This window comes from Pholcus phalangioides, unplaced genomic scaffold (genome assembly GCF_987345545.1).
Source record: "Pholcus phalangioides strain wild (caught in Gottingen) unplaced genomic scaffold, Ppha-v1.0 ptg000015l_1, whole genome shotgun sequence".
Classification (NCBI taxonomy): domain Eukaryota; kingdom Metazoa; phylum Arthropoda; class Arachnida; order Araneae; family Pholcidae; genus Pholcus; species Pholcus phalangioides.
The window spans coordinates 111,616,501-111,643,204 of record NW_028301608.1 but is presented as its reverse complement, the minus strand read 5'-3'; the positions used below and the strand labels follow the sequence as shown (position 1 = coordinate 111,643,204).

General features: G+C 35.5%; 1 protein-coding gene across 1 annotated transcript; it reads right to left on the bottom strand.

Moving 5' to 3' along the window:
* Positions 1–142: 142 nt before the first annotated feature.
* Positions 143–18,292, bottom strand: LOC149077593 (uncharacterized). The gene is made up of 9 exons (XM_089242378.1): positions 18,229–18,292; positions 15,907–15,915; positions 11,642–11,650; positions 11,505–11,521; positions 8,389–8,421; positions 4,202–4,264; positions 4,003–4,047; positions 417–455; positions 143–292 (listed from the first exon to the last, which is right to left on the bottom strand). The coding sequence occupies exons 1-9, from the start codon at positions 18,290–18,292 to the stop codon at positions 143–145; spliced, it is 429 nt and encodes a 142-aa protein (XP_089098504.1).
* Between the last annotated feature and the right edge of the window lie 8,412 nt (positions 18,293–26,704).

Sequence of the window (26,704 nt, the reverse complement as noted above, 5' to 3'; positions counted from 1 at the left end):
CGTTGCATACATTATGTTAACGAAGACCACGACCATGGATGATCGAGAGCTTTATAAAAAAATGCATTATCTGAAAAAAACGCGTAAAATTGTTTTGATACTCACTCTGACCTGTCAAAAGGAAATATTAAAATTATGTGATTTAAAATTCAGAATTACATAATAATGCACCCTCTAGTACAAAATATGCTGATAAAAATATTTTAAAATCAAAAATACTCACGATTTTTTCAATATCTTTGACCACTTTTTCGGTGATATCGTATATGTCAACAACATCGTAAGGAAGATCCTGGATATCATAAATTGAAGAAATTAGTGATCAAACTAAAATTTACAATTACTAGGTAATGTATTCTTTGCGGAAGAAATTTATTTTATTCTTCCAAATGAAAACAAAAAAAAATTAGACTTACGATGTATTGAACATCTTGGTATTGATTCCCAGGCAAATCCTGCATATCATTAAGTACAAGAAATTAGCGGTCTCCATAAAAATTCAGAATTACAAAGAAATTTATTCAACATAATGAATGCGTTGGATATTTTCTTTATAGAAAAAATTTATAACTTTATATTCTACTAGCTATAATACCCGGCGTTGCCCGGGTTTTCTTCAATGAGGCGTTTTGGATCACGTGATATCTGCCTCTTTCTTTGAGGGACATACAAACCGTGTCTAAGTTAACCAATATGGCGACTTCCAGCGCGATTCATGAAATAAACAAATCTAGATTTAAAGAAACGTAGAAATGCATTTTTTACCCTTTTTTAAGGGGCACTAGGTATTTCGAACCTTCCCCCCCCCCCCCAAACTTCCAAGTTATACATCTGCCTGTTTCAGCTTACAAAAATGCTTAATTAAAGCTGTGGAATTTTTTCGATGTACTTTTTAAGAAGCTCATGATTAATTTTAAAATATCCTAAACTATATTAATTCATGCAGTTGAATATTAAAAGACAATACATGAACATTAATTTTCATGCTTAAGAAGATGTAAATAAAAAATTGAAATCAATGTAATTGCATGAATTTACAACTAAAAAGTAGGTCCTGTTAATTACTTCATATTTAATTTCCTGGGCTTTGTTTATCTCTAAGCGAACTCAATATTCCAAAAATCGAATATATCACAATAATTTTAAAAATTATTGATGTAGTGGAAAACCCCACTAAAAATTTTTTTCGCATTTCCACAGTAAAATTTCCAGACAAAAAACTGAAGATATACAGAGTGTCCTGAAGTCCTAATGCGGCTTTTATCTCATCCACCGTTCGTCGTAGAGGTGTAGTTCCAGTTTAAAATATGCTCAAAATATGTTCAGAAATCATCCTAATTCAGTTTCGAGCGTGAAAACAGTTTTTTTTTTTTCACAAAATCAAATATCTAAATTTTTATACTGTCACCCTGTTCTTTAACTTCCAAATAGAAAGTTGTTGCCCTGTCTCTTCTGAGCCCCCATGTATTTATCTGCAATATTCGCTGAGATATTTGAATTCAAAAATCGTAGAATATGTGGGAAAGTATGTCATGATCTAACGGACAACACTCTTTTCATAATTTATGCTGTTTTTTCCCAACTATTCTGACATTGTTCAATTCGAATATCACAGCGAGTATTGCAGTTAGAAAGCATGCATTTTTTGAGAGGAGGGGCTCATAAGAGACAGGGCAACAACTTTCTCATTAAAATTACTAGACGGGGGAGCGTATAAAATTTAGTATTTTCTTTTATTTTCTGACACTGTATGTTCACTCCCGAAACTGGTACAGAGTGATTCCTGAACACATTTTGAGCATTTTTTAAATAAGAACCATACCTCTACGACGGATGACTGAAGAGATAAAGGCCGCATTAGGACTTACAAGACACCCTGCATATTTCCAATGCTATAATCGCAGTCACAGTCTGTCTTTCATCATCATCATCAACCATCTTCCATGCAATTTTTCTATTTCACTCTATGTGATGCTCTGCTTTCTAACTGGCTCCACACACTTTTTGGCTCTCGTCGATCCCTCTTGCGTTTGGACGCTTTCTCTTTCGTAACACCACGGGGTTACCAATCCAGAATACTTGTGATCCATCTGTTGTCCTGTCTTCCTGGAATATCTCCAGCCCATTTCCATTTTCACAGTTTTTCCTTTATTCGGCATTGTGTCATGCGATATTAAAATTTTCAAGCAATACTAGCATTTTGGTCATTTCGCATGACTGATTTCCAGAAAGTACTAAAATTCCTCCATTTTACATAAAAATTAATCACATGAAATAGTTCATCCAGCAGCATTAAAACGTCTATAACACGTTCCCTACATTTTCTGCGACGAAAACTAAAAGACGGGCTTCATCGGATCACAGTAAAGAATGTGGAATATAAAGAACTCATCAAAAAAGTCAAAGAGTGAGAAAGAAGCTTGGGATATAATCTGTTGGCATGTTTGACGGCATAGCTGATCACTGGGGCAAAAGACCATCTTGAACTTGCGCAAAAACAAAAATCTATGCAAAAATAGAATTTCCAATGCTTCTTCAAATGGCGCATCCCATCCTTCACGCTCATCTGGGAATATTCAAAGAAATCATGGGTGCTTACCTACTCCCAAAAAAGCACGTTCACCAAGTTCGACTTCTATATAAGGCCCGTAATTCTCGACTTCTATATAAGGCAAGCAGTCAACTTTCGAGCTACTTAGTGGCAAATATATAACTTGTATCACGGACCTCAGGGAGAACACATCGAAAATGTCACGGAGATCACTTTTGTGGGGGCTGAAACGTCAAGATGTTTATGGGAATAAATGTCGGGGAAAATCCCATTACACACAGTAGGGGGGGGGGGGGCTCTCGATAACGGACACCTATTGGAGTAAAGATTTCGTCCGCTAACAGGGAGTGTCCGCTAATGGGGAGGTGCGGAACTTCCGTAGCTATACGACATTTTCCTTCGATCGGAATTGGTGTTCCTTTATTTTTTAAAGTTAAAAATGAATATTCACCTGTGAAACTTATACACTGGTGGGTTAAGCATAATCACCAATCGTCTCGATAAAGAAAGTTTGATTCAATTTCGCTACATTTATCTCATTTATATACTGGCGATTATTATAATGCCCGAATAAAGTTGGAAAATCTGATAAACATGGGAAAAAAATTATAACCTTTCTTCTCTTCATTTAACCAATTAATTATTTTTTCCCGTACTTAATACGTGCCCTATACATATTTTGCAATAAAAATTAAATTAAAATAAGTGTGAAGATAGAAGATAAAAATATTCATAATAACATTATCAGTCTTGTAATGTGGGCTTTCTTCACACAATATTAACAAACAAAACCAACATCGCTATTCGAATTCGCTCTCCTGCACCATGATTATATTTAGCTAATTAAGTAATTAGTTCATGGTTTGTCATATTCACCAACACGAGCCTCGCATTAAACATAATATTAGTTGAATATGACAAATTCTCGGTTTGTGACCGAAAAAAAAACAACTAGAGATTGGAAAAAAAAATTAAAGTTCACCTGATTTTAAGGTCCTTTAAATGGAAGTGAAACACATTAAATCCCTATTCCATGGGACTGGGGATCAGTAAAGTGTCAGTTAACAGGGAGTGTCCATTAGGGGAAGTTCTACTGTATTTTTAAAATTTAAAATGTAATTTTAATTCTAATTTCATGTTCTGTGAAACGTCTAGATACCTGACTTATATCCTTAAAGTTATTTACAGTTTTTAAATGATTCTCACTGTGAAAAGTTATTTTTCTGCCATTTTCAATGTTCTACTCACCCAATCAGTCAATGGAAAATGACCAATTCACAAATGCTGACCTTCTGATCACAAAAACAATGTTTGCGGGGGAATAACTACCATTTTCATAATTAATCAGGCCAAGTAAACACAGTGAACAACAACTTTACCCAAGGACAAAAAAAAAAATTTTTTTTTAGTTACGTAAGTGTAATTCGAAAAAAAAAACAAAAAAAACTTACGATATACTGAACATCATGGTAAGTTTTATCAGAGCCAGGCACATCCTGTATATTATTAAACAGAAGAAACTATTAGTGGTTTACAGCAAAATTCAGATTTACTCAGCAATTTATTTAATGTGATTCATTTGATTGTCTTCATGAAAAACAAAGTTATTTTATTTCTAAAATTATATAAAGAAAAAGCAAAGGCACTTACGATGTACTGAACATCTTGGTTTTTATTTTCAGGTGGCACGTCGTATACGTCAACATAATCGTACTATTATCAGAAGATACAAATTATTAAACATGAGATACAATTAATTGCTTTGATACATAATATTGCTAACACTATTGAATAAAAGACAATGAAATTGTAAAGTTGAAAACAAACACAATTTCGGAATATTTTTAGAGGGAAAATGTTTTAGTGCTTGTGTTAATAACTAAATATTCATGAACGCTTATTAAATGTTAATTAACCAAATTTTGATAACTCCTGTGATTAATGATAAAATTACACAATTTTATTTTTTTCAATATGATAAATTATTAAATAGCCCTTTAAGTGACAATTACAAATCACTAAACCTCCCTTCAAAATGTCGTATCTCTTTTAACCATTTTACGATCAAGGACGCAATATTGCGTTCAAACGAAATTCAAAGAAGTTATCTCTGTTTTCTTTCCTCTCGCCTCATCATCGCAAATCTTAGTGGTAACCTAATATTTTTTTCCTCTTCGTTCTTCTACACCTTGATAGTGGTTATTTTTCTCACATATGGTATATCTGTATACTATATACATAGGGTGAAGAACAGGTAGGCTGAGGATGGGAAGAGAAATCTACTTTGTACCTACACTCTTACCAACCTACCTATTTTACTCTTACTGTTTTACTCTTTCATTTACTTTTCTGTTCTCTTTCACTTTTTTTTCCTTCTCGTCATTTTCCTTTTTATAACGTGCGGTCAGGTTAGGACAAGGTTACAATATATATCGCCGATCTGCCAAATAGAGATCTTCCGAATTTCTTGTCAATCGCTTGTAAGCGAAGGGGTTAATGAAGTAGGCTTTCTTTCTATTCTCAGCAGGTGCAAACTAAAGGGTATAAAGAAAAATTTCCACCGAGAAATCAAGTTTTCAAAATATCTGGGCATGTCAGTGAAAAAATAAGAGGGTATTTATGAAGACGAGATATCTCGTCAATGCCACTTACTTAAAGGGTTAAATAGCATATTTGAGCAGTTTTAAAAAATTGGACATTAATTTATCATGTTTTTCTTTGTGGTTTATGTAAATTTCCAATTGCTTAACTTTTTAATCAGTACAAATTAATTAACATAATTTAACTAAAATAATTATTAATTATGATTTTGGAACCTTCATGTGCCACGTGACAAAAAAAAATTGAGAAAAACTATTTTTTTCTATTTTAAAGAAATTATTTCTGTTCATGGCAATGGAAAAATATATTTCCAGATCGCTACAATCACAGGATAAAATTACCATAATTTTCATTTTTGAAATTTCATAAAAAATAACATTCTCTGCAAAAAAAAATTAATGCTATGACACTCATTAAACCTTTTAATTTACAAAAATGTTAATTTCGTGCAAAAATTTGTATGAAAATTAATTGAAAAAAAAACTGAGAAAAGAGTTGCGCGTGTGCCACGTAAATCCAAAGGGGGTTTTAAATAATGCATAAAAGAGTAACCGATCAACAGTTCAGAAACTATATTCTGCATAGACATAAGATAGATAAGATGATTATATTATATCTATGATATTCTGTAAGAGTGGTCAGGAAATTTTGTGTCCATTTTCCCGGCAACCCTTTTCGTCGGAAGAAGTTCGCATTCGAAGTTGTTATTATTGCGTAAATTTGCAATAGAATAACATGTACAGCAGGGCTGGACAAATATATTGCGCAACATTCCCTGGCATATAAAAATTTCGACAGGACATGTAAAAATTTTGATAGGGCATGCATTTTTTTCGGCTACATGCCCGACGCAGGCACATAAAAAAAAATTAAACACTTAGACCGTGATGCAAGCGTTTCCCCACACATAAATGCTTTCTATGGCAACCATCATGCGAATTTTTAGTCATGTTATTTTGATCTATTTTCGCGGATAATATTTAGCATCGCGGGGCTGTCCTGGGAAATGGAAAACCTCACTTCTCCAGCGTTAGTATGCCATAATGGTGTCCATGAAAGAAAAGAAAATACTTCTTAGTGTTCACGTAAAAACGTGATCTTTCCGAAAAATATATGTATTATATTGCCTTATTATACAATATATAAAGTGTCCGAAAGGGATAAAAATTCTACTATATTGATTCTGAAAGCGTAGAAAATATTTATGCGATTTATCAAACAAAAAATATGGAACTTTTACCGCCACCTATCAAGTAAAATGTAAACTATCTGTGTGATATAATTTTTTTTAAATAAAATTAGTTGGTTTCTTACCGGTATGCAGCATATAAACGAAAAAAATGTGTTATATTATACATTATTCGATATTATGCTGTATACCGGTATAAATTTTACGCCCAAAATACCGGTTAATATTTTTGTGTTGTGACCAAATAAGATTTCACAATTACTTTAAAAATATAATTGGTGTTTTGAGTAAACATGAAATACAGAGTAAAAATGAAAAGAGTATATATATATATATATATATATATATATATATATATAAAGTTGAATTCTGTACATCGGATTAAAACAGGTAGAGTTTGGATTGTATTCAATATAGGTGACAGAAGGGGTCCCAGCTTGCAGTGGTTGGTTTTCGTAGGTTAGCGAGATGGGATTCATTTGGATCTCCCCCTGGCTTGCGGTGGTAAAAGTTGAGGTACTATATTGGTTTGATGTAATTTATGTGATAAAAGTGTCTTATACAGCGTGCACAGGAAAGTAGCTTTATCCTTCAAAAAGTCTTGAATCTTTAATCATAGAGGCATACTTCCAGCTTGAAAAAGTATACAAATACGTGTAGACCTCAGATACGTCATTCATATTGCAGAGGATTGCATAGTTATTTAAATAAATGAAACAATAACTTTTTATTTGGTCGCCCTGCCTTCCAACTTCCGATTAGAAAGTTGTTGACCTGTCTCTCTTGAGCCTGAACAAAAAAATTCAATGTCTTTAAGTGTAATATAAGCCGAGATATTCGACTTTAAAAATTGAGGAAAGAACCTCATAAATTAAACGGACAAGCTCATTCGGCACATCATATGTTGCTCTTTCCGTCATATCCAGCGATCTTCGAAATCAAATATCTAAGCGAATATTGCACTTAAAGCATGGAATTGTTTTTTTTTTGGTTTTTTTTTTTTTTTTGGGATCAGTCGAGACCGGGCAACAACTTTCTAATTGGAGGTTGGAAGATAGGGTGACCAAATAAAAAGTTATTTTTTTAATAACTATACAACCCTTTTGCAATATGAATGACATATCTGAGGTCTACATGTTATTCAAATACTTTTTTCCAATTGGAAGTATTGTTGCGAAAAGTATGTTCAGCGCACTTTGCTCAAAACCCCTTAAGTTAACAAAACCAAGAGGGAAAAGGGAAGAAATCATGCGATTGTTCTGTAACGTTCTGTAGGGCTTCTCGTGACCAGAAAGTGGCGCCACCGATGCAGGACTATGAACAGTGCCATAACTAGGAAGGTGCACCCGCACAGGGCCTACTTATAATGGGGGCCTCAAAATGGACGTAAATGGGCCATTCTGGGCCCAAGAAGGGACCTAAATGCAATTTCTTGCACATGAATGGATAGTTAAGGCACTGACTATAAAATAGAATTTACTGGGACTTTCTATTTCTCGAAAATTCGCGGTGTCCATAAAACTATGCCACGAACAGAGGGAGGTAGTCAGTTATGGGACTTTATCCTCAATGTGTGAGACCATTATTCGTAGTTCGCTGTCTGTTAGCGTGTTTTATCACGATCGCTGCTGTGAATAGATCTTTGACGTCCTGCAAATTGTTTATCCTCTCTCTGCTCATTTCAAGGACTTGTGAGACATTATCCGCAACAGTATGCTTCTAGGATGAGCGGTTCACGAGTTATTCCGAGATAAAGGGACTTCCTTATGCACCCTGTGCATTAAGAAGTTTTGTTTTAATTACAGACAATTCAAATTCTTTCTGGTTCCTCTATCACAGTTTATTTAAACCCACTTTGGGAATCACAGCTCGAAAAAATATTCCTATATCAGATTTGTGTTTCAATTGAATCATGATACAGAAACGTAACAAGCTTACATTGCTCGCCAATACTATAATGAAACAAGCCAATGCAATTACTTGCGTGTAATGTACTAGTACGGCATTTATTCACACGTATTCATTTATTGGCATCCCCTTTACTTACGTTTTTGTTTCCGCCACTAGTTTTAGATGGTTTCTGTGAAAAACGAAAATAAACAAATAAGCATTAATACGAAACACAGAAACCAAAAAACAAAAAAATGCAAGGCTGTTGGGAGTTGCCACATGATACCGATATCCATATGAATTTAAGGTAGACACATCATGTGGCATCATTACCATAAGTAAGTACAAAGGTTTTAGTAAAAACTGCATTGTATATTTTACGACATTGACATATAACCCTAATTTCTTGCATATAATGGGCAAGGAATTCTACATCAATGGAATCCGCGTATGAAATTTCAGTTACCAACGATGAAATGTCAAGAAATAGAAGAGGAAATTTTTTCGCACGTTTTTCGTAGAAAAAATATGAATCTTTTTCACTCGCAGCTGTAAACCCAGCGCCGCATCTTGGTCAGCTGGGGCAAGCACGTATTTTGGCGATCCCCTGTAATATTGAAGGAGAGGTTATAGGGTGAAATTTGCGACCTCTATAGTCCGGAGCACCAGACATGCTTGCTTTCCCCCTTCCAGTTTTGAGTTCCAAAATCACCGAAAATGCGAGAAGAAGCAACTATAGTAAGGGAGAAGCTTGTGAAACAAAATCGACACATTATTTTGCAGTTGCAAGTTTATAAAAACTTTCTGCATCCTTAATTTCCAATCAACAATATTTCGGTGAAAATTGCTCTTACAAACGAGTGATTTCTTTGCTGGACGCAGGAAAGAGAGGTTTAAAGAACCGTTTGAAAAATTAAATTTTGTATCTCAGTTCATATACGGCTTCCAGTAAAAAAAAAAAGGAATATCTAAAATGGACCCGTTATTTAGATATTTTTTTTATAATTGGAAATATGTTTCTATTACAAACGGTTTAAAAGATAAGTAAGGACATGACTTTATACCAGGGGTTCTCAACCTTTTCCAGCCGCGACCCATGGGGGCCTGTTAATTTTTCGAAATTAGCGAAGCCAGTGACACCATAAGTCCATTTATAACAGGACTTGCAGCCACTGGAGTAGTCCTCCCTATTCTTCCTGTAGTCCTCCCTATTCCAGTCGCCTTAACAGGACTGTAAGTGGATTTGTAAGACTCATTTCGGGAGCACCTCCGAATCAAGTTTGGATCGTGAGTCATAGCTCAAGAATCCCTGGCTGTTTGTAGCTTCGAACGAACCATGTCGGAAAACCCCGTGACCCAAGTTTGGGTCACGACCACAGGTTAAGAACCCGTGCTTTACACCTATATGATCCGCATATAGAAATTCAATTTTTTTAACGTATAATCCACGGAATATACGCAGGAAAATTCAATACGTAGAATATAATGAAATGCATTCACGCTTCATAGCTATTTGCTCAATTCAAGGGAAACTTTGTGATCACAAATTGTTATAATTATTTCTTATATTTATTTTTTGAACTTTATTTAAAACTTTTAAATGAAGCTAAAATAGAAGTTTGTTGATAAAAATGAGATATTTGTGGTAGGAACCTTCTTAAAAGTAAACACTGAGATAACCTGTGTATTGGGGTCCCAGATCCACTGTAGTAGTCTCCGATACCCCCTTCATCATTCTCCGCCACCTGCTTAGTGGGTTGTGCGAGTAAAATAAAAGGAGAAAAATCCGATACACATCAACATTTTCGTATAATGTATTGACCTGACTTCTCTACTTCACAGAATAGCCCCCAGGTGGCGACAGTAGAGAGAGATAATTTTTCTCAACCCATAGTGTATCAAAGAAAAATTAACTTTTTAAATATTAATTCCGATGTGAACTCGAAAGAAAAGTTTGCTGGCGTCCACCTGGAAAAGTAGAAATCGTCTCCAGAGCACATTGGTTAGTGCACTTGCCAGATTTGCAAGGGGTCCAGAGTTCGATTCCCTGCTGATAGCAACAATTTTTTCTTTCGAAGTTTTACCTCAGGTAATAAGAACTAAAAATTCTCTTTCCTTCATGAATTGTTAAGAAAAAATTATCGCTAAATATAGGTTGTTTCAAGAAGAGAGTTTCAGATGCAAAAATCAATTATGTGGTTGATTCTAAAACTCAAGTAAGATGTGGTCAATGATCAAATAAAGTCAGCTGCTGTATGCCACTACCCGTAATATAATCCACGTAAATATATAGAAATTGAAATTTGTACATGGAATGCGATCGAAAATAAACCCAATTTACGAAATCTCCTCCCCCCCCCCCCATTTCCTAAAGCCATAATGAACTCACCAGTATTATTTGAAAATTCATAGAGATAACGGTATTCGAAATCTTTGGTTCTCATCAATCCGAATGTTGAAAGAGTATAAATAAAAAGAATCAACATATTCGAATATTGACGAACATCTTGACGAAATGACGATTTAACGATCTTTTTTTTTTTTTTTTTTCAAATATTGCTTTTGGTAGGAAAAAAAAAGAGAAGAAAATTTTAGTCATGTGCTATTTTTATTTAATTTTGATTCTTTTTTAATATTTATTTTTATTCGTCCTTTATCGTGAACTCATAGCTGTAAATCAAAGCTAAATGTCCTTTTCGCTGATCATTACCCATGCTTCTACCATTTTACCTTCTTATCGCCAATTCATAGATATTGAATCACAGCTGAATCACAGCCTCCTTCGCACTGGCCATTATACATATTTCTACAATTTTAATTCTTTCTTATTCGAATTCTTTCTTATTTGCGAATTCATAGACGTTGAATCACAGCTAAATGTCCTCTTTTTCGCTGATCATTGTCCATATTTCTACAATTTTTATTGCTTCTTATCGCGATTTCATAGATGTTGAATTTCAACTAAATGTCTCTCTTTTCGCTGATCATTTTCAATGTTTCTACGATTTTAAAAAACCATAGAACTTTTACTCAGTAGAAATTGTGTTATTTTGAAACGGAAAAATTACGTTAGCACCGCATCAGTGTAAGCATCACAAAATTGAAGCTACGATGCTTTTGGAAACATGTAAGAGTCGTGGAGGATAGTTCTAGAAATACGATACACGTACGTATTAAATTAGTATCAAGAAATTAAAGTATAGACCACTATAACTTAAAACTTCATCCAAATAAACAAATAGGTACAGACGTATAGGTGAGACGTATTCCTACCTTTTTCTTTCCGAAACCTAAGGGTAAATATAATGTAAATCAGAAAAAATGCACGCAATGAATAGCATTAAATCTTTATCTTGATTATTTTTTTTTGTGAAAGTTTATGAGAAATTGGTACCAAAAATACTAATTACCAAACAAGCCTGGAAAAGAAGTTCAAAAAAATATATTAATTAAAGGCACGATGAAAAATTATAATTTACATATGCAGAAATAAAACTGTAAAATTTACCCATAAAACTATGGATATCATAACTTAAATACAACAACACAAATAGACGAATAATTCAAAGAAATAACTTCAAAAATTATTGAAAATGTAGTACACTCCCCATAAAATATACAGTAGTTGTCGTGGTATAAATATAGATAACTTCTCGATTTTTCGCACCATGCTTACCATATTTCCTTTTAAAAGTGTCTATTGCGAGAGAATTTACGACAACGAACTGCAAGATATTCCATGACCCCCTTTCAGAACGGAGTACAGTCAAACCTCGTTAGTGCGTCACCCGGTTAACACGTCACTCCGCTTATCGGGTCGCTTTTTGGAAGTCCCAATTGTCCTCAGGCAGGAACTAGCACAGCTATGGCTTACTCCGTTTAACGAGTGACTCCGCTTACTAAGTCATATTTTTGCTCTCTCGAGAGTGACTCATTAACGAGGTTTGACTGTATTCGTTTTTGGAACTTTCAAAATCTTTTTTTTCCATTTTCGATGCTTAAAAAATGCATTAAAAACATAAATGTCAGCAAATCTTCATTTTTCAATTCTTCTTTTTTTTCCTTTTTGATGAAGAAATAATTGATGAATAAAATAATTCACTTCGCTCAAATCAATCAAGTGCAAAAATCAGTAAAGACGCATTCATCTTCAAATACGTTTTTTCCAGAAATTTATTGCTAAATTTTATATAATAAATTACCCTTTTCCTGGAGGCACTTTCCTGGAAGTCATCCTGAAAACCCCCTCTCTAAAAGTTCAGCTACAAGTACTGCCCTCTGATGAAATGACACTTAAGTTGATATCCACCATATTCTAACTCAAAACTTACACAATCCAAGTCAGTGTTTAACTCTCTTAGGTCAAAAGGAAAAATCTCACATTGGGAGAAAGCAGTCTACACATTTGTGGCAAGAGTCTGAAACGGATACATTAACAACCCTGTTGGAAAAACTCCCTAAGGCACTCAACAACATGGAGTAATCCCAATACAATCGATACTACTTGTATTATAAACTTGTAATATTACTACTTGTCCTTATAAACATTATTATAGGGAGTTTCTAACGAGTTGATACGCGCCAGAATGCATGTTCTGAGTGTATTTTTGGCTTCTAACACGTTTATCTTGTCAGAATTGTGTTTCGTGTTCTGTTGGTGCTGATGCCAGTTATATTCCACATTTTGACGTAAAAATGGCGGACACTTGCATTTTTGTGTTATGGAAAGTGTCGTGTTGAAGGTCTACTACTATTTTATAGTACATGCAGTTCGTAAGCATTCCTTTAGGTAATTTCGAATGAATTGGTAAATGCGGGAACGTATCGTACGTGCGTATATGGGTGGTACTAACGTATTTATATTGCCAGAGTTATGCTTACTTCGTGTTATACTGGCACTGCCATCTGTCTTGAAAGTTCTGCTTTAGCGCATTGAAGGTTTACCTGCTCTCCCGGGGAGATTCTTTTTAACGGGAGACGGAGTGCAGTTACGCTATTCGCGTCTCGAAGTTAAAAAACGCAGAAAAGCATATTCAGCCTACCGTTGCTGTACCGTGAACGAGGTTCGAACCTGGATTCTAGCGATGCCAGTCCAGCGCGATGCCTTAAGCAACCGATACTTGTGTCCCCGAATTTAAGCATTTGCTTGACCATATTAGAAAATGTAAAAACTATTGTTATAGTAAATATTGTGCATTGTTGTAGAGTAAATAGTTAATAATCTCTATAATCTATATCAATCAGAATCTTAAATACTCCGGTGATATCCCCCTCCGATACCTAATGCCCTTCAAACAAAACGTATTCAAAGAATCATATCTGTATTAATAGTCCAGCCCTGAATACCCACTCATCTAGTGTTGCCCTTTTCTACGTCCCATAGACTAAATCTATGTAATTTTGAAAATATTGCCCCAAAAAACCGCACGGTATATTCTAGGAAAGGATGAAATAAGCCGCGGAAGGATGCGTTTTTTTAGGGGAATGTGAAGACTACTTTCAGAGTTTGAGACCAAGCATACCACAATCAACGTTCGTTATAACGAACGTGCGTTATTGCGAGCGTTCTATTAAAATGTCCATTACTATTACTTTACCGCACACCAATTCCGATCATATGCAGCAATTTACTACCGATCTAGTTGGGTAGGAAATCATTCCCGCTAGAGGAAGCCACGATATACTTCCGTACTCGTCCTGATCTTGTAGGGGGCTTTGCGAAGGCATATTGAGAAGTTCCATCTGTCGGTGGTCACCTAGGTTCCGGCAGGGAAAGAATTTATCTGTCCTTCTCCTGATTGAACCAGGGCAATATGGGCTGTATCATCCCTTTGCACAATCAACGATGAAGTTGCTCTTGCCACCTTGGCTCAGTGGGCATGATCTCGGATAACTGCTCTAATACTTTTACTGAAGCGTGACCTTGAAATAACATAACAGGGTAGCTGATGGTATTTAACCGCTTCTATGAGGGCGATGACATCAACTGGTACAGGCTCCGAAGCGTCATATTCATTCGGTCACTCATTCATTGAAACCGAGCACAACTCCGGTCTATCGCTAGAGACAATTTACTACCGATTGAGTTGTGCCGGAAGTATATGCATGTATAGGTTCCCAACAATCTGAGTGTGTATGTAGTGTCATGATTTTAATTTCCAGTGTTACCATCTGTGGGTGAAGTGTAATGAGATTGAATATTTGGACCGTTGTAGATCTGTTGCTCTCTGTGGCGAGACTTTTTAAAGGGAGAGATCGACTAACATTCGCGCCTCGAAGTTAGAAACCACAGAAAAAACCAACTTCAACCAACCGGTGAAGCATCGGTGCGGTTCGAACCCGGGACTTCGCGATGCGAGTCCGTCAATATGACCACTCGACGACCACAACGTCCAACATGAGGCATTCCTTATTTTATGGCGCTGAGGTCAAACCCGCGGATCTGACGATAGCCTACATGGTAGTGGACGGGCATCTTACAACTACGCCACTCGCGCCGCAATATCGACTGGTACGATAAGTCCTTTTCACCTTATTCATCCCATGTTACTTTTAATCCAATATAACGACCTGTAAACCAAATCAATCCAATACAACGAACGTCCGACCTCAGCTCTACTTCACTCTTTTTTTTGCAAATGAATGTGCAAAATACGTGTTTTTCGTAATTGTGTTTGACATTTACCCTTGATATTGGAGAATTCAGTACATACGGGGTGCGGCTTGTAACTACTACATTTTTATATTATTTCCCAACTTTCCCATTTTAATTACAACTGCTTACATCATAACTAAATGAATATAGTTTTTATTGCGTCAAAATATAAATTCTCTTAAAAACAATTTTTTCTACGAACATTTGGTATAACAACCTTCCAATACAACGTTCATTTTGTATGGAATGGAAGAGATCGTTATAATGAAGGTCGATTGTATTTGCTTTTTTTTTACCACTCCAGAACAATTTTCAAAAATAATCCTTCATAAAATCGTATGCAATGCTCATGATACGACAAAACTTCGGTTTCGTATAAGAGGTCCGTTGTGCATCGCATCGTTAGAAGTTGAATTTAGGATTCACACAAAAGAGAATAAATTTCTCTTAGGCCGGCATCACACTATAAAAGTTTGGTAAAAGTCCTTTTATAAAACTTGAAAAATGCAGTCAATAACGTCACCGGTTGCATTTTCTAGAATTTAACCAATAACCTTATTGGTTAGATTTTTCAAGTTTTATAAAAGGGATTTTATCAAACTTTTACAGTATAATACTGGCCTTAGTAATTTTGAGTTTTTGAAGTTACTAAGAATAATTATAAAACTGTAGAATAGCTACTGATTCGGTCTCAGCAATATTTGAGCAGCTGATCCATAATTAGTGTTATAATGTGGAATAAGATCGCAGCTGAGAAACCGTATAATATTATTATCTACCAAAATGATTAGGAAACATGATTTCGGATAATTTCAATTATATTTACTGCGAAGATTTACCTTAAACCTATTTAAAATCTGAATTATTAAAATTGTTAGAATAACCTATAGATAATTAAGGTGATTAAATGAAAGATGTTTCTAGAATAAAGGATTTATATAAACACATTTGAAAATTACTTAAAGATGAACTTCCGCTGGGGTTTTTCCACACAAAATTTACATATTATGAGTTACTTACCATCAGCTCCTAAAATTCGAAGAAGCATTAATAAACATATGTGCAATGAAAATATCTGGTATTTTTTCATTCAAAACCTCTCATACGCTAACATGTATTTGGATACAAGATTGGCTTATTTATATATAAGTGAAATCACTTAACGGTCTCTTTTCCAGCCGAAAAATAAAATTATTCCTCGAGAAAATCCTTTTTTAAAGTACGCATTTTGAACCTATTCTTAGTGGTCACCCTCATATAGGGTCACGAACACTATTTTCGTCGTCCATTCCAACGGGTTAGAACCTTCCGAGAGAACACTAACAAATTTTTGTTCGAATATTTTTCCTCAAATAATCTTCCCATGAATTATTTCTCGTAGTAAATGTTATTATAACTATGATAACTATGTTTTCCGATTTTCAAAAGGACTATAATGAGTTCTATAGTAAAAAAATTTTGTATTTTCATTTTTATTTAATTAAAACAGTCTCTTAATCCATTATAACGTCTAACGTATTACTATAAACCTCTGGAAGAAAAGCAGTACGTTAAACGTACAAAATTAAGTTTTATTTGAATGTTGGTGTTTCATAAGTTATCCAATAAAAATAACCTGCGGCTTATACGCAGCTGTGGCGTGTAAAAAGTCGCGACTATTCCAAATAACTTTTTTTTTCTTTTTATTCCAATTTTCAAGATGCGCCTCATTCATCAAAAGCTACAGTAATTTTGTTTACGAAACCATGGTAAATTAATTTGCTTGTGTGTATACTAAAGTATGTACACACAATCCCCAACTTATGTTACCCCTTTAAGCGGCAATTAGAAATCACTAAATTCCCCTCCAAAATACCATATATTTTTTAATGAAAAGGGCAGTAAATTCTTATGATTGCAAATTAAGGAGTTTCGAGAAAAGCTTTCTATTGAGAAATCAACTTTACAAACTGTCTTGGCTTGTCAATACTAAAACAAGCGGCTTTTATGGAAGCGAGATATCTCGTCATTGCCGCTGAAAGGTTTAATTAAAATTGCGTATGTTTTCCTAGAAAGAGGTTTCACTGTATTTAAGTGGTGTCACGACCTGTGAAATTTCAAAAAATTCATTTTCACTTAATTGCAAATCAAATGCAAAAATTTCATATGAATCGATTAATTGGCTCTTTCAAAATAAAAAAATAAATAAATGAATGTCAACTTAAAAATATCCAAGAAACAAATTTTGAACGCGTATTTCCCAGTTGGACATCTCTCACTTAAGTCCTTAAGATAAAGAAAGGACTGCAACAAAAATGCTGAAATACTGTAGAAATGTCTATTTGACATGTGTTAGTAAAATTAAACTCGAATGTGTAGATACCACTTGTTAAAATTTTATGAAATTAAAAAAAATTCAGAAAAATTTGAATTCTCCACATTTAAATTATCTGACCATTTTTGTGGGACCGCGGTCATTTTCTGCGAACGAGAGGGGAGGAACGTAGACCGGGACCTACGATTTCTAATGTACCCCTTTGTGAGGAAAGTTTCTGACAAGGACATACCGGGTATCGAATTCGCGACGCCTCTACACATCCTTTGGTACTTTAGGCGAGTATCCTATTGACCTGCTTTTGATTTGAAATTAACTGGAAAATTTTTCAGTCCTTTTTGAAAAGTTGACTTATTGAAGCCTCAGAGAACGAGCCCCAGCGACAACGAGAAAAGGTCATGACACCCCCTTTAACGGAGTTGAGAAGTTTAGAGAGAAAATTTTAATACAGTAAAACCTGCCTATAACGATACTATAGGGACCTAGGAAAAAAAATATTGTTATAGACAGATCATCGTTGTAGAGAATTTGAGCATTTGCACTATTTCCTATTGAATAAGAATTCCGCCGGAGCCAAACAAAATATCGTTATACACAGGTTTAATTGTATTTATTTTGGATATTTAAGAAAACGATAAAATTTCATATACTATATTCCAAGTACCAAAGGATGTTTACAGGTATCACGAGTTTGATACCCGATTCGCTCTTGTCAAGAACTTCCCTGACGCCGAGGCACAACAGAAACGGCAATAACATGACCGCACAAAATAGATCGCTATCGCAGAGAGTCCCACACCGAGGGGTTACAGCACCAATCTCTTTGTAAGTATAAAAAAGGCTGCCGTTTGGAATCGGCAATAAATTGTAGGGCCCGGTCTAATTAGTCCTCGTGTGCAGAAAATGGCCGGGGTGCGAGAAAATCAGTCAATGAATGATTAGTTCGGAGTTAAATTCGAGAGATCAGATTGATGCATTAAAATATAACGTTTGATTAAATTATCCATGAATATAAGAATAATTCTTACCATCAAGAAGACAAAGACCCAGGAGGATCGTGCCGCATAAAGCGACAGGTATGGAGCCCTTCATGTTTACGTGACTGAAGGGGCAGCAGTTAATCCCCTTGTCACAACACACTCGATGGCAGAATGTAAAAATGCGACCGTGAAACCTGGGTTGAGTTATTTTGATCTCTTCCGCTACCTTGCATTTGGCGAGACATAAATATCGCCAAAAGCGAAATTTCCGATTTCAATGGGGTTTTTTTTTCAACGCAAAGTTTTGTTCGTGATCAATATTTATCCATCAGTTTTAGTATGAATAGAGACATTATAATGATATTTACATAATCTGTATTTTTCATAAATATTCAGCTTTTAACATTACAATTTAGATAACCAACAGAAATGTGTGCGTGTGTGAGTGTGACGGAAAATTGCCCAGACTGAAATGTGATCGACAGATATGGTACGCACAAATGACTCTTAAATTCTTCACGTTTGCGGCACACTTGCACGCGTAAAATACATTCAAAATGTGAAGTACGCTAATTGTTTGGGACGCTTTGGTGACATCATGAGCAAATCACTGCTTTAGGCTAAAGCGAATACAGTTTGATATAGGCTACAAGTGCATGTATATATAATTTCATAATTTACATCATATACCTCTTTCTTCGAGACCCGAGAATTTGACCCTTAAATGCCTACCTATGCGTACATGCAAAACATATTTTAAACCAGGGGTCTTCAACCTTTCAGACATCACGGGAAAATTGAAACTTCTCACGAAGCCCGCGGGTCACCAACCTGAGGTATATAGAGTTATACAAGGTGTCCGGTAAGTCGCAATGCAGCTTTTATCTCATCAACCGTCCATCGTGTGGAGGTTTCGTAGATAGTTTCAATTTGTAAAATGCTAAAAAAAGAATTCAGAAATTTGCCTGTACCAGTTTTCGGAGTGAAAATACAGTTTGAAACTAAATAAAACATCTAAATTTTCATTCTGTCCCCCCCCCCCGCGTCCTCTAATTATAAAGTTGTTCGCCCTGCCTATCGTGAGGCCAACAAAAAAGAATAATTTCCAAGTTACCAAGTGCAATATTCACTGAGATACTCGAATTCAAAATTATTGATTTTCTCCGAATTCGGAGAAAAGTTGGGAAAGGAACGTTGTCCGTTAGTTTTTTGCTGTTCTTTCCGAACTTCTCTCAAGTTTTCGATTTCAGATATCTTAGCGAATATTGCACTTAAAAACATGGAATTTTTTCTGTTGGGCCCAGGAGATACGAGCCAACAATTTTTTTATTGGAACTTCGAGGACAAGAGGACCGTATAGAAATTTATATATTTTTATTTTGTGACACACTGTATGTTCCCTCTCAAAATTGGTACAGGTTAATTTTTTAACGTCTTTTGTACATTTTTTAAATAGGAATCAGACCTCTACGACGGACTATTGATGAGATAAATAGCGCGTTAGTACTTACGGGACACCCCGTATAAGATGTAATATCCTTAAATATGGTGTTTTATCTTAAGAGGTCTCGTTACTTTTTAATGAAAAACTATGTTCTAGTAGAAATCTCATAAAATAATACTTAAAAATTTGCAATAAAACTTTTTACACCTATTTTTGATTACATATATACTATATCCGAGTTTCTTAACCTTTCTGACCACAAGGACCAAAAAATGTCTAAAACAATTTGACGGACCACTTGTGTCCCGTGTTACGGCCATACCTGTAATTTTCGCTGTTTCGATTTTTTTTTTATGCATCCATCCCGTTAATTCAACGATACTCATTTGAATTTGTTATAATTCCTAAAGTCGTAACACACACACACGCACAGCGTTTTTTTTTTATAATATAAATACTACAAAGTTGTATTATGATGATTACAGCGAAAATTATCAATATTCATGTCACATATTTGTCAGGTTTAACGTTTTCTCAGCAACTTTAATTACGGTAGGTGATTGTGCATACTTTTGGCAATGTTTTTCGATGGCAATTGGCGATGTCCCGTATTTCGCGGATTGTTATTCAAGATCTCAGTCTACTATATTTGTCTCAATGAAATAAGGTCATCAGATCATTTAAATATTTTTTTCGTGAAATACTATACATTTGTGAAAGCTACTATTGGTAGCAGCTCTTTATTTTCCACACCCTTCAGCAATTTTAGCAATAATTGGCAAATGGCATTTTTTGTTAAAATTTAGTGACATCCTCCTGTGTAAGATCGCAGTTTCCTGCATTTTCCTCGATGATGTGTGGCGGACCCAAGTATGAAGGTATATTTATTTGAACCCATATGGATATTACTAAGATCAATTACAACGGGTGAATAACATTATCAAGTCTGCCTGCTGACCACCTACGCCATTGTGGCGGACCATAGGTTGAGAAACGCTGTACTATCTTATATCAGTATAAAGTTGTATACAGGGTGATTCAAAACTCAACATACAAACTTTTAGGGGAGATAGAAAACACAAAAACAAAACAGAATCACAGCGCAGGAATGTATGACCAGAAACCCCGACCTGATCAGCTGGAGGATAAACGCAGATGCAGAAATGACAAGCCGGAAATAGGTGGGAAAACTCTTTATTTAACGATACTTTTACACGAGGACAGTAGGTGTAAAGTTTCACAACAACTGCTCAAAGTTCTTACTATCCACAGTTACGCACTTTTCACAATGGTGGTGCATTGATTGTCGAATCCTTTCAAAAATAATCAGCATTTCTCTAGCGAATAACAGTGCCCTCAAGCGTGCATAATTGTGGATGTGTGTGGTAAAATCTTTGAGCACTTATTGTGAAACTGTACACGTACTGTCCTCGTGTAAAGTATCGCGAAATAAAGAGTTTTTCCACCTATTATTTCCACCTCCAGCTGATCAGGTCGGGGTTTCCGGTCATACATTCCTATGTGATTCTGTTTCGTGTTTTTGTGTTGTCTACTTCCCTTAAAAGTTCGTACGTTGAGCTTTGAATCACCCTGTATATCTCTAATACTTATTTTTTGCAAAATTTTCAAAAAAAAAAATGCATGAGAAGCAGTTTGCGTGCATGATAAAATAGCGTGACATCAATGTAATTGAATAAAAATTGATTCAACAAAAATATGTATATATATAAAAGGCAGTGTTCAGTTCGTAAAAAAGAAGCAGAAAACTGAGATTTCATTGACTACATCTTATTTAAAATTAAATTTTAAATTAAATTCTTTTAGTTTCAAAATTTAAAATTTGGAATTCAATTTTAAATAAGATCGATTCAATGAAATCTCAATCTTCTGCTTCATTTCATGAACTAAACAGTTTCCTTCATTTTGAATCAATTTTTATTCAATTACATTGATGTCATGCTATTTTATCACGCGCGAAAGCGGTTATTAATGCATTTTCTTCTTGAAAATTTGTAAAACAATTAATTATTAGAGATACGTGAAACTTTATACTGACATAGGATAGCATATACAATCAAAAACATGTGTAAAAAAATTAATGGTTAAGTAGTATTTTTAATGACATTTCTACTAGAGCATATTTCTTCATCATGTTAAACGGTATGAGACTCCCTTAACAGAAGACTCAATAGATGTCCAAATTAATCAAAGACTTCATTTATTCTGAAATTATACTTTTTTTTTAATTGTGATGATTTTTTTAAAATAGTTTTTGCGATACAGATCCAGACGTTTTTACCATCCAGAATTTAATGCAAGTAAAGATATGAAAAAAATAAAAAATCCACTGATGATTCAATTGAAAAGTTTAGTGGTAACGCCCAACAGAAATAAAATGAATAAATTATGTAAAAAACCCCGTTTTCCTTTAATTTTTTTATCTCCATCCATTCCATTTCTAGCCTTACTTTCATTCCTCGTAACATGCTTGTTGATTATTTTGATCATTTTTGACGCACCACGGTTATTCTCTGCACACGAGGGCTAATTAGACCCGGACCTACAATTTATGGCCTGAATCTTATAGCCATTACAAAAATCTTGGGCAAACGATGGGGATGAATCTTTCTTACACATCTCAGGATACGATATTTTTTTGAGAAATAGATGTGATAGGAAAGCGGGTGGAGTGTTGATATCCGTGTTTGAAGGCTAGAGAGTGTAACGTTGAAGAGAAGTGTTATTGAAACTTTATGGGTTGAGCTTGAAAACAAAAGACATCATAAACTTATTGTTCGGGTTTGTTACAATCCACCGAATAGCGATCGAAACTACATCGCCAAATTTCATAATGAAATTTCTTACATGTGTAAGCCTATGAGGGTTCTCATACTAGGGGATTTCAATTACTTGGGAGAACCTTTCAGCTAGAGATCAATATGAAAGTGACTTTCCTAAGTTTGTGCTCGATAAGTTTTTGTATTAGCATGTATCAGAAGCCACTAGGGGTACTTCTATTTTGGATTTAGTTCTCACTAATTCCGAGGATTTTGTTGGACATGTTTCGATGGGGGACGAGTTTTCTTCCAGTTATGATCGTATTGTCAGTTTTCACTGTAACTTTTATTTGGGTAAGTTTTTTTCACTGTAACTTTTCCTGTTGATAAGAAAAGACTGGTTCCTTGTTTTCGGAGCACTTTTATCTTTTGAGAGGAAGGTTAGCGGAAGTTTTCAAAGAGACCGATTGAAATCAGTCGGGGGGGGGGGGGTTAGTCAATAGGAAGAATTAAGTACGAAGCTGTTCTCTGTTTTCCACGACGTCATACCCTTTGTTCGAAAAAAGCGTGTTTGTGCATCGCGTCCCTTATTGTTCATGGATAATTAACCTTTATCTTGAAAAGAAAAGAGCATTCAGAGAGTATAAAAGTGAACGAGGTGATATCATTGTTTAGTGTTGAAAGACTAGCAGTGAAGAAAGCGATATGGGATAGTATAAAGGAAGTTGAATCTAGGTTGGCAGATAAGAATGTCTCTGACCAAAAATCATTTTTAGATACGTCAATAATGGATGTGAAGGAACAATTTTGCCCCACCCCCCTCGATAGGAGAGTCTAGGGTAGAAAGCAATGTAGCCACATGTAGTGCTTTCAATGACTTCTTTGCATCATTTTTAAGACAGATAATGATATTTAATGTACGAGTGTTGCATGGGGCAATAAAATCCTCAACGATATTCAAGTGGAGGACGTGGAGGTCCTAAATCTTCTAAAAAATGTATGTGCAAGCAAAGCACCAGTGCCAGGTAATACCTATCCCATGTTCCTCAGGGCATGTGGTTATGAATTGTTGGGGCCAGTCGCACAGATATACAGGAGTAGTGTTGATGAGGGTATCGTCCCAAGGGATTGGAAACTTGCTAAAGTTGTTCCGATATTTAAGAAGGGTAGTAGAGAAGCTGTGTCCAATTATCGTCCACTGAGTTTGACGAGCTCCCTCTCGAAAATTTTGGAAATTATTATCAAAAGGCAGTTTGTGAAGTGGATAGACGAGAATAATGTATTGTCGGATAATCAGCATGGGTTCAGGAAGGGGAAGTCATGACTAACTAACCTTCTTTGCTTCTATGATCACGTGACTAAGGCTTTGGGTAAAAGCAAAAATGTAGATGTTGTTTACCTTGATTTTCAGAAAGCATTCGATCGGGTCCAAGATGGTAAACTCTTGAAGTGTTTACACGAGATTGGGATTGGGGGCAACTTGCTGAATTGGATAGAATCGTGGTTAAGAGATAGGTCGCAACGAGCTATGGTAAACGGGGAATTCTCTGGTTGGATAGACCTAACAAGTGGAGTTCCTCAAGGGAGTGTCCTTGGCCCTATACATTTTTCAGTTCTTATCGATAAATTCGATCAGGGTACCGATGCGATTGCTAGCAAATTCGCAGATGACATAAAGCTAATGGGGTAATCGGGAATCAAAGCGATAAGGAGTTGCTCCAGAGCAACTTAAACAGGATTGCAGCATGGACGATGACGTTTAGCGTTGACATGAGCATGGTCGCTCATTTTGGTTCGAACAACCCACGGTTCTCTTACGAGTTGAATGGTGTCACTATCCCAGATGCAACTAGGATCGCCGATTTGGGAATTCTCATTGACGAGCACCTCAGGTTTTCTGAGCATCGTTTCAGCGGTGGTCAAAAAATCGAATAGAATGTTTTGTTTCATTTTCAAAAAGATGTCTCTTCGCGTTCTCCTAAAGTCATTCTTCCGCTTTTCCGAGGCTTAGTTTTTCCTGGACTCCGTGTGCTGTAAGATTTTGGATACCATAAACCTGCAGAGGGATATAGACTTCATTGAAGTGGTGCAGAGAAGAGTTACGCGTGTACTTATGGGCACACAAGGCTTGCGTTATAAAGAGGACTACATTTTTTAAATATTTTTACATGGCATGAACTCGAGTGTCGGGGAGATATGATCGAAGTGTTCAAAATTTTCTATGGGATGGGTTGGATGCACCATGAATTATTGTTACACCGTCAAACAAATGCTTTTACAAGAGAACACCAGTATTGATCGGTAAGGGACAATTCGAGGTTATGGTGTCACAGAGAATATTTCTCTAATAGGGTTGTTAATAAATGGAATAGCTTACCCCCGGAGGTCGTAAATTCTAATACAATTGAAACGTTTAAAAAGAAATATGATAAACATGTTGGGGTAAATTGAGAAGCTATTCACACTTAAAGACAACCATAAATATTTTTATGGACATTGTATAATATTTTATCATGTAATTATATTGTTTGTAATTGCATTTTAATTGGGTTGCTGTATTTTTCAAACATAAATGACATCCATATTTGTTATAGACATCTTTTTCTCGACCACCTTCGTTAGGCAATTTGCCTGTTGTGGCGTTGTATTTGTATTTGTATCCATTATTGCCGATTCCGAATGGCAGCCTCGTTTTTTATACTCACCGAGAGATTGGTGCCCTAACCCCACGGTGTGGGACCCCTTACGATAGCGATTTTTTTTTTCTGTGGTCATGACACCGTTTCTGTTGTACCTCTGTGTCAGGAAAGTTTCTAACAAGGATGAACCCCGGGTATCGAACTCGCCACACCTCCTTTTTCCGTGAACTATATTTCAATTCACTGCGAGTCCCAGTAGTCCTTCACTTTTCCACTGATTCATAATTTTCAACGATTTCACTGTGATTTGCTGCAGTCCTTTACTTCCCGTCTCTTTAGCAATTTTAGCAAATTTCTCATAAATTGTATTTTTTGTTTACAATTTACTTCATTGCAATTTCTCCAGTATTTTCTTCGATTAGATATGGTTACCCTAAGTATAAAAGTGTATTTTTTATTTGAACCCAAAATGTTACTTTTATCAATAAAAAAATTGTTCATTCAGTTAGAATTAAAATAGTCAAGTCAGCCTGTGGACCACCTGTACAATCGTCGCGGACCACAGGTTGAGAAACGTTGCCTGTATAGCATAAATTAGGTTTTATTGAAGGAAGGTAATAAAATTTCATGGATATGTTTGAAATATTATTATTTGCACATCACAACATACATTTCTTGCCAAATGTCTGCAAAGTTACGAAATACGTTTTCCCGGAAATCATCCCATACAGCGTTACCATAAAGTATTAGACTTCCTTGTTTTGTTTTTCGTGAGTCTAGTCACACACAGCTGTGTTTCATTTGGAAAGATACTAGACTGAAACTCATTTTTGAAAAATCCATAACGAGATGAACGCAAATCGCATTGTTTGAGTATGAGATTTACCTCTTTAAATCCAGATGATGTCATAAAACTGAACCGGGTATATAGTAACAATCGCATCATGATTTATATCTGTTCAAACATAAATTATAGGAGCTCAGTTGCATGGGCCGGAAGATCATTATCTCTACAAAGACGTCTTGAATATGCAAAAATAATCTCATAAAATAAATACTCGATGAATCAGTGATTTTCGGAGCGCGTTTCACGATCATTCTGCAACCGTTTCTTGTGAAAGCGCAATGGAAATGGCATTGCTATTGTTTCAGAAAAATCTGGAATCTTACGAAATTCTGGTTGCCAAATTTAAAAAAACAAATTTAGTTGTCGTTGGTAGGGAGTCGGCCGTAACTTTGGAAGGGAATGCGTCTTTTTTACCTCGTTACATCGGAAGAGTGCCCTTCTCGTACTCAAACTAATAGGATATCTATGGCAAGATATAAGGAAAACTGGCAGTATGTAAAGATGCTAATTTTTTTCTGGAAAGGAAAATTTATCTCCGCCGCCACAGATACTTCAACATACACTCTCTCGTATTCCGGATGAGTGCTCTACCACTAAGCTATAAGAACAGGTATATTATTTCTTCCTTGGAGCGTATCAAGTGGAGAGGATTACGCTGCAAAGAAGAATATTCTATCTGCTTCTATAACTTAGTGGTAGAGCACTTGTCCGACATACGAGAGAGAGTGCGTTCAAGTCCCCGAATAAGAGCTTCTTCTAAACTTTAGTCCAGACCGAGAGAGACTCTCAGAATCAGTCATACAAGGTGATTTCAATA

Coding starts and splice junctions, on each gene's coding strand:
- LOC149077593 (XM_089242378.1), bottom strand. CDS start 18,292: ATGAAGGGCTCCATACCTGTCGCTTTATGCGGCACGATCCTCCTGGGT. Junction 4,048..4,201: donor ACCAAGATGTTCAGTACATC/GTAAGTGCCTTT, acceptor AATAATATACAG/GATGTGCCTGGCTCTGATAA. Junction 456..4,002: donor ACCATGATGTTCAGTATATC/GTAAGTTTTTTT, acceptor AATGATATGCAG/GATTTGCCTGGGAATCAATA.